General features: G+C 40.2%; 1 protein-coding gene across 3 annotated transcripts in view; it reads right to left on the reverse strand.

Moving 5' to 3' along the window:
• The window catches only part of LOC120796360 (striatin-like), a 29,208-nt gene extending 19,850 nt beyond the window's left edge, over window positions 1-9,358 (reverse strand). Inside the window, exon 1 of one of the 3 annotated variants that reach the window (XM_040139111.1) lies at window positions 8,951-9,358. In XM_040139111.1, coding sequence (XP_039995045.1) covers window positions 8,951-9,163 — 213 coding nt within the window. In that variant the 5' untranslated portion in view covers window positions 9,164-9,358. The remainder of the gene's footprint in view (window positions 1-8,950) is intronic. The other 2 variants (XM_040139110.1, XM_040139109.1) reach the window with 2 other exon arrangements.
• Window positions 9,359-9,504: the final 146 nt, after the last annotated feature.

Consider the following 9,504-nt stretch of genomic DNA (forward strand, 5'->3'; position numbering starts at 1 on the left):
GCTCTGTGAATCTCTGGCTCACCATCTCTCCTCCATCAAACATTAACCTTGGGAGGAATGCAATGAGTCAACTTGGGCCATAAAGAGACACAGGAAGCATTTAATTCCAGGCCTCACACTGACTGCATTATTGGGCTGCTGGATAAGGGCTCCTTAGTCTGTCTGGGTGAGGGACATGTAGAATGGGGCATCCATCTAAGAGCGCAGGACCTTTCAGAGACAGGAAAAGGAGGCAGAAGAGACAGGCTAGGGAGGAAAATAAACTCCAGCCGCTGGCTGAATTCTGGTAAGATAAGGTACCTTCTGCTTTGGCATACAGTCAATCCAAGTTTAGGAGTAGATTTTCTACTCTTATTAAAATTAGTAAAACAAGGAAAAATGGACTGACAGCAGCTTCCAGTCCTACTTAATCACAATCTGAGACACATTTGAAGACAGAAACACGTAAAACTTGAAACATGTATAGCTCAGCTCTTTTCAACGATGTTATGTATTAAAAAGGAGTCTCTTTTCTGCACTATTAAGGTTGATGTGAGTTAAGTGCACTACCAATTTAAATATAAGCAGGAAAACCGTTTTATTTCTTCATCTTTAGAGATGACATTAACAAAGTTAACATGCAGATTATTTAACCCCATATTATTGGCAGTGGATAACTACACAGCAGGAATGAGTCTTGTCAACTCAAATTTTGTCAATTAATATATGATGAATATATGATGAATATAAATGATATCCTCGCTATTTATACACAGATAAGACCATAAAGTCTGACATTTGTGAATTCCAGACGTTTTCTTCCAACCTTGTTCTGCATCATTGCCGAAGACATCTACACCACAATGAGGCCATTTAATCTAGACAGAGTGAACACTGTGAAAAATCCAGTACGTCTCAGTGGCAAGACTGAGCTCACTCCATTTGAAAAAGAAATTCAGCGGATACTCATACAACCTCAGGGCTTATGCACAAGCAAAATGGTCACACATGCTGGCCCTTGGACCGTGGTCAGAGCCAAAGAAGGGAAAGTAACTGGTGTAAATCCCACATTTACAATGCAAACAGCCTCTTTCAGCAAACACCGGGTTTACTCTCACAGTTACTGCAAACCAATGAGCACCACGATGGCCGACCTGATAACAAGCCAAGTACATTCCACGCATGCCATTACACTAGAAGCAACAGAAAAAAAGGCAGCAAAACAACAGAAGCAAGACTGAAGTGCTGGGGAGTGCTGTAACCCTGCTACAGCAGTGTATTTTCTATTTGTTCATTGAAAACATCACCACAGACCAACATAAACTCTTTAAGGCTAAAAGGGCTCACTTCAGGTAGGTTTAACATTTATGGCCACTTACAATATAATTGCCAAAATACCAACGTTTGGTCATAAAAAAATCATGATCTTTATAAGTGAGAATAGGAATGCAAACATATGGTTTTCCTAACTTTTTTAACTATCATATAGTATATTGTTGTGTAGACTGTCCAGGTCCAATTTCATTTGTTTTTTTTTTTAGATTTGACTGCTTTATTTATTCCTTAAATACAAAGACATAAATTTAATTAAGGCATTCAAAGATGCTAAATACAGAGAGTGAAGCAGTCTCAAGAGATTGTTGCTTTTCTGTTCTGCTTGAACCTGCCAGGTTCTTGGAGAGCATTATTTATAGGGTCGGCTGGTATGGATAAAATCCTCAATCCCGGTTAATGTATGTTTATGTCACAATACTGAGATCTTTATATCTCATGATATAATACATTTTTATTTAGTAGATAATGTGTAGATATCAGGGTTTGTGCAGGGTTTAACAAGTTAAATTTAAGACTTTTTAATGCCACATAGAATGAAACTGATACTTTTTTCACAGTAATACCAGCCAAAGTGTAAAAATATAATGGAAAAACAACAGGGACGATATGACCTAAAAGTATTTATTATCCTCACATTTTCTTCAGTACTTTCCAGGAGTATATAACAATAATTTCTAATTTATATGAATAATTAAATAAATGCAACCTGGACCAGGATTAGTGGCATAAATGATTCATTCATTTTAGTTCATTTATATCTGTTAAAACTGACAGTTGCCCATTATGAGACTAGCTAGCAGTGGTGACAGTACTTATAGTTCTGATGGTGCTGACTGAAACTCCACAAAAAAAAAAGATTGAATAGTCTCCTGCAACAGATCTACATAAGACTGGTGGAAATTTTAACACCTTCTAAGGTCTTTGCAAATCCAGCAAATAAATACCTCAAAAATCAAATCAAGTTTATCATCACACTGATGCAAAAATCATAAAATCCAATATTGCCCTAAAGCAGACATGCTCACTGATTTGCAACATTGTCCACAGTGGTCAAATACACCCAGAGATATTAAAGGAAAAGCAACCACGATAAAAATGGTAGGGCAATATTTCTGACGACAGAAAAATGTATACTGTCTCACAGTAACATAACACAGTTCCGCCCACAATTAATTCCAACAAGTTGACTATGAATATGATTACTGATTAGTAAAAATAAGGTTGAGTTCAGGTGGATTATCGTTTCCCCCTTCCAAAAGAATTTTAGTAATTACTAACTCCAGTTTCACACCCAACTGTCTCTTCATCTCCTTCTCTGCTCAAGATGGTGAGGCTAATTTAAGTGTTTAAACTAAAACTGGTTGTCTTTTTACAACCACATTCTGTCTTGGAAAGCATCTGTAAAAAGGCTGCATACTGTTTGTATGTACACATATTACACAACTGATGAGGTGTGGGTATCAAACAAACTGCTTAGTTTAATCCATTGTTCCACTTTGCTCCTCCTGTGCCATAGAAGCAGTTAGATTGTGAAATACTGAGGACCTGTGATCATGGCTGGAGCTCACTCCTTCAATTGTTCCACGCAGCTCATGTACACGGGCGCAGATTCAGGATTGCTCTGAGGGTCTGGGTGAGACAGTGAGTTGCTCAAACTGTGATTTAATAAAGATTCCTGCTCTGCTTTCTGGAATGAGCCAAGCCGTGCCTTTCACCTCAATACCCAGGAAATAGAAGAAAACCCTTATACTGCCAGAGATTCCTCCCAGGCCAAATACATCTTCTCTCTTTTTCCTAAATTTTCACAGACACAGATTTGTTGTCTTCATCTCATCACGAGTTTCCACTTCAGCTCTATTTTACACTCTGCCGTCACACAGCTCACATCAAGTTGACACCGCAGTGCTACCTTACATGGGGTGCAAACAAAGGCACTATGTTGAGCTTCTTGAGGACACAGGTGCTGCACACAGTCACACATGGAGGGAAAGAGCAACATTTTTCGACATCAGCATTTTCTCCGACAAAATGGCTGTTTGACTATAAGCTTTGGTCCTGGCAGAACCATGCTGAAAAAACAACTTAACAATCTAGAGAGTAAAGTTGCAATGCAGAGGGGAGACAAATCTAAGGATGACAAATCTGATGTTGTAAAAACTGGTAGGTGTGTCTGCATTTGGTGCAAAATGTGGTCTTCCTACCAGTAACTAGCCAGCATCAGCAGCAATGTGCATTTGTGTAGTTTATTAAGAGACTGAATTTATACTGATGTGGGTAAACATCTCAGACAGAGCTAGTAAAGTGCTCTATTTCTGAATATGAATTCAAAGAAATAGAACGAGTTCAGAAAGAGACACATTTTCTTCCAATAAAAGGCGGTCAACCACCAAAGCGCAAGGACGGAGCAAACGAGGCAGCTGGTGCCCTTTGGCCTGTCCTGTCCCTCTGGCACGTCAGGCCTGTCAGACAGGACTCATCACTTTTTAGCTTCAGGTGACTATATCACTTCCTCTTACAGACTTTTTGAAAACATATTTTCACTTTTTACCTCATCCACGGAGGAGCAGAAGCAATGATCAAATCTGCAGCATTAATAACGCTGGCCTTCTTATGTTGATTCTGATACCCCTAGAGAAGAAAGTTCTTTCTTAACCTTTTTATATGATGCAGAAAATGGTGCAGAATAAAATTATATAACTTGGGACATTACTGAATTACTGTAAATAAACAAAATTAGTATGATGCTGACATATGGTTTTTCCAAATTAAAAAGGTCCCCAGCTGTGTCTGCTTAAAACATCCAGTCATATCCAAAAAAGAAAAAAGCTGCACAGTATAATTAAATACTATAGACGTATACATAGTATTCGAAAAAGTTTTAGAAAAAAAAGTATTGCTCTCTAAACATTTATTTCAATGCAAGAAAACAGTGTTGTGCCAATTAGTGCGAATAACAACAAACCACATTAGATCACACCATATCACCACATCACACTGAGACAACAGCAGTTTGATCTGGTGAGTACATGATTTAAAACTCTTGACAGACCAGCGACCTCAGATTTACTGCAAAGTTCTGGGAGGCAGGCAACTTTGTGGCACAACCAGGCAGCTGTCCCTTACACCCACATACACAGACGAAGGCTGTATGTGTGAATGGAGGAAGGAGAGGGGAATTGACAGGCCGACAAGGCAGCTCTGCTGCACAGAGAAAGGCTCCGGTGTGAGTCCAACAGGGACAGATGAGCAAAGCTCAGAGAGTTTAGTTAATAAACATGGCTCCCTCCAGGCTTTCTCACAGGAAAAACGCAAACCCTTTTTAACTACTTACCATTATCTGTAACCCGTGAATGTTTGATTTGAGCTGCAGTAACTGTCTTTGCGGTGCTTCTGTTGAACATTACCACAGTCTGTCTTAAACCAATGACTGAGGATGGGGCTGTTTCTTTGTGGTGTACTGTACATCCTGGTTATATTGGAAAGGATGTGAGTGGTTGTGTAGCATTAGTTTCCATGTGAACTGGTATTTTTTTTAGCATTTGTAGAGCCTTGAATGACTTTGTCAATATCTGAGAGCAACGATACTGAGTAACTAGCACTTACATTTTTGGTGAGGAAGCATGTGCTCTGCTTTTTTGTACTTTCCCACTCTGAGGCACACACTGAGAGGGCAAAAATAACTGCAGCTTGTGGGTTGATGTAGTATCAACTGAGGAATTACGGTGACTCCCATTTCTGAATTTCTGAAAGCCATGGTATGTGAATGTTTGTGCATGGTTCAGGCCTTCTTATTGCTGCACCATTGAGCCAAATATGCCTCAGGCTTTGCCATTAGTGTAAGTAAACATGAGATCACAGTAATAAGTCATCTAACTGAGGCAGGCTAATTCTAGGCTGCTCCACAGTTAGACAAGAAGAGAAGTAATCAAATAACATGAGCCACATCTTCATGTTCCTGTTAAAAGCTTTCCTTTAGAAATACAAGAGACGCTTCTATCCAGTGTAGATAAGTGGGTCCAGGCTTCAGTCTGCACCCACATGAAGCCACCTTACACCCCGAGTCACCTTCAACCTTCTCCCGGTGTCAAATTATGGCTGCTGACAGATACTTCTGGCAAGGAGATACCCTATGGAGCATGGATTTCCCCATAACTGGGGGGCTGATGAAGCACACTGGAGCACTGCTTGGCCTGTCTAGGGCGTAACCCGACTCAACCTCAGTCATCAGGCCCAGAAAAAATCTCGGCTAATCACTATAGCATGGTGACGTCAATAGACGTCAATAGACCAATATCACAATAATCATGAGAAGAGTGCTTCAAATAGAAACAATTCAAATTTCAGTTCAATACAATGTACTGTCTTCCACTGTTATGTATTACATCCTAAATCATGTGTAAACTGACATGTAAAGCAAAAAGGCATATTGTTCTTTAATTACAACTTGCTTGAAATTAATATTGGACAACAGAATACTGTAAAACAACGCAATTACAATTATAACTGCTACGTGATTATACTGAATTTTAACTCTCTCCAAATAAACAGTGCTTTAAAGTCAATGGCAGCATGCTCTGAATACTCTGCTAATTAAAATAAATAAACTTGCCTGGAGTTGTAGCTAATCTAACCTGAAACCCAAACAAACTGGGCTAATTGGTGCTCATATAATTAATCAAATAATTGTTCAAGTGTTCAATGGGAAATTATTCAACAACCATTTTGATAATCAGTTAATTGAAGCTGAAATGATTACCCGATTAGTTAAACAGTAGATTGACAGAAAATTAATCAAAAACCTTGATTGTTGAATGTCATTTATCGAGCAAAAATGCCAGAAATTCTAAATATGAAAATGTGTAAAGGCCATTTTCACTATTTTCTTTTGACAATTTCAAAGATGAACTGATTAACTGATAATGAAATAATCGTTAGCTGCAGGCGTAGTTACCTTCATTACCGAGGTAACATACGACAGATTTACTAGAACTGTAACCAATCAGTCACTCAGCAAATCAGCTTGTTTGAGTGAATCAATTGATTGTCAATGACCTCTCAACTGAAGTCTAATCATGAATGACAGCAGCCTATGCATTACACAGACAGGGTACATCAGCAGGACAGGTCGGACATGTACAGTACAGTGTCTGTACTGCTCCACTAGAGAGGAGTGGCTCTGAGCATGACCTAACAGGCTGGCTGGGCGACATTCCTACAAGCCCTGGGGTTCGCCTTCCTCCAAAACAGAGACATAAGACACAGCTTCAACTGTTTTCCATTCAATGTCTGTACACCGAACAAGAAAAAAAAAATATCTTGAGAGGAGATTGAGTATTCACTGGGTTGTGAAATCCCTTTGTGTACATTCTTAAAGGGCTTTTATCTGAAACCATATATTTCACCTTCTTAAAACCTGAAAGACTAATATATAATTTTTGATTCTGTGATTAAAACACGTGTGTGGACCTGATGATTATGTGATATGTGCATTAAACATGATCATGAACACTACTAAGGCTCTATCCCCACTACAGCTTTTCATTATTTATACGTCTATTTATGGTGATTTCAGTGGCTTTCTTTCTTCTTCACTGAACAATAATCCCCCAATACCCTCTACAGGTAAAAGTTCTGTATGTTTGCAATATGCAATATGTACAAATCCCTCAAGGACACTACAAGGTTACATCACGTGGATTTTTTAAAGCTTTTCAATACTCGATTCTTCATTATTGCTCTGGTACAGTGCAGAACTGGGACAGAAAGATGTTCTATTCAGAAAGGTCCTGTGCTACAGTGATTAGAGCACAATCATGAGTAAGCCAGAAGTTGTAAACAGTCTACTGGAGGTGAAATGATGTTCAAAACATCAACCAGCCTCACATTTAGGGTTAGATGCAATACAAACAACAACCCAAATTGAGCGTGCACCATTTTGCCGCCACAAACAAACCACCCAATAAGCCATTTAGCAACCACACTGTGCTTTGCTGCAGTTGCTGTTGCTTCGCTGATAAGCTTGCTTCATGACAGCAGACAGGAAGCTTAATACACAGGCCAGACTGAAAGCGCTGCATCAGGCTGATGAGTCAAAACCCTACTACACTGATCAGGGTATACATCACCAATCTAAAAACAATGCAGTGTCTCCCTCTCGTCTCTTTGTTAGCTTAGGTCGGTCTGTCAATGGAGCTCACTGCTGTCAGACCCCAAAAGTCAGTGTTTGCTCTGTCTGTGATCCAACAACAGTGGCCCTACAACTGGGTCGAAATGATGAAAAGAAAAAAATAACATTTTCTTGCAAACACTGGGCATGGAGACTCAAGTTAAACAGTAATAAGCTGTAACAACGCCTAATCAAATTCTGGATAAAAAAAAAAAACAAAACAAAAAAACAGTCTTCCACATGGTGTCCAAAGTCATTTTCCCTACTGTGGATACTTAAAGTATGAAGAGTTGATAATGTAGGCTGGTGATGACAGTTTTTTTCTCAACTTAGGAACAGTTAAAGCCACAAACATACAATTCATGGGGCTTCAGATATTATAAACATTTCTCCAGCAAGCCAAAAAAAGCCAATAGGGGTTAAAATATTCACCTGCAAATACAGCTACGATGACCACTACAGCACTATGTACTCCCATACAGTGAAATCAAACATGGGAAAAGAATAAAAGTTAAAACATAAAAACTTGAGGGAGAGAAAGTTACAATTCTGGTAGGACTGGTAACCAAAACAAAACACGGATTTCAGAGTGAACTTGGGTATTTGCAAGACATGAACTTCTCTTTCAACAAACTAAACATTAAGCATTCCCGTTTTTGTCAGGTTTCCCTTTAGAAAATTGTAGTTCACAGCAGGAAAACCTACTGAGTTCTTATATCTTATACATAGCTGAATATTTAAGTTGTTTGGCCATCAGATAAGGGTCAGATATACTATCAAAAGGGTGGACCCATTAATAAGACCAATTAAAAGCACTGTGACCTTTTCCAAAGACAGACACGACATGTTTGATTTTCTCCTCAGGAGTGGCAGTGACTTAGCAGCTAGCTTATGAGAAGATTCATAAACAAGACATAATGACTCCACAGTCTCTTCTGTGATGTATGCTGTCCTTCAGTACTGACAGCTCTCAAGAGATCAGAGCACTTAAGAAAACTACTACCCCTCCTCGACGTCATTTTTTTTTCTGGCTTTAGAGATAAAGTGCACTAAAAACCTAGGCGGAGTGCTATACATTTAGCTGTAAGTAAGCAGGTAACGTTAGTCGTTTTGTTGTTTCGAGACAACGCTTTTGCAATACACTAAAACTACCATGCTAGCAATTGTAGCTCTCGGTTGGTTGTTTAATTAGACGCGTTTTTATATAGACCTATTCTCAAAGTCTTACTTCCAACTCCTCAAGGTGGCACTCAAGTTTAGTGGTTTCAGTCACAGTAAGGAGGTCTCAAACAGTCGTCGTGCGGTCCGGTCAGGGGGGCGCTGCAGCTCCTTTAGCTCCTGAGCTAAAGCTAACATGCTAGCCCGGTAACAAGAACAATCAAACACAGAAACTCAGCGCGAGTTAGTAGAAAGGCCCCGGTAGTGCCACTAATATGTGGTCTTATATACATTAAATGTGGTGGTTATTACCTGTAATTCGGCCCGCTCAACCTCCCATTGTGCTCTCTCTACTTCGAAACGGGCCCATTCGTGCTGCAGGAAGTGCAAGATCCCCGGGATACTGTATTGCGCCCTGGCCGCCTCCCCAGCGTCGCCATCGGGCAGCGGTCCTTTCCCACCGCCGGGTAAAACAGAGTTGTTATTGTTGTTGAAAAACACGCCGGGCCCCGCCTGTTCGTCCATGGCCGGGCTCGGTGGAAAGGTCCGTCCGTTGTCTCGCTGAGTCGGGGTGCTAGACACCAATGGGAAGCTAAAACCCTAATGACGGCGCTCCGTCTCCTCGGATCCGGAGAATGAACTCACTTTCTGACAGCTAGCTGTCATTGAATGACGTCAGTAACAACTGCCACGCCTACAGCATGTTGGCGAGGGGCGCTCGATTCCCTCACCCTGACTCCCCGGACGAACAGACTCCCGTCGTTTATTTTGCCCAGACAGGAAACATCAGTTATGCATTCTGCTACAGATGGTGCATCGGTATCTGTTCCCCAAACTGGGTTCAACCATCAGCTAAAATGTGCAAC

Source organism: Xiphias gladius, chromosome 11, assembly GCF_016859285.1.
Source record: "Xiphias gladius isolate SHS-SW01 ecotype Sanya breed wild chromosome 11, ASM1685928v1, whole genome shotgun sequence".
Taxonomy (NCBI): domain Eukaryota; kingdom Metazoa; phylum Chordata; class Actinopteri; order Istiophoriformes; family Xiphiidae; genus Xiphias; species Xiphias gladius.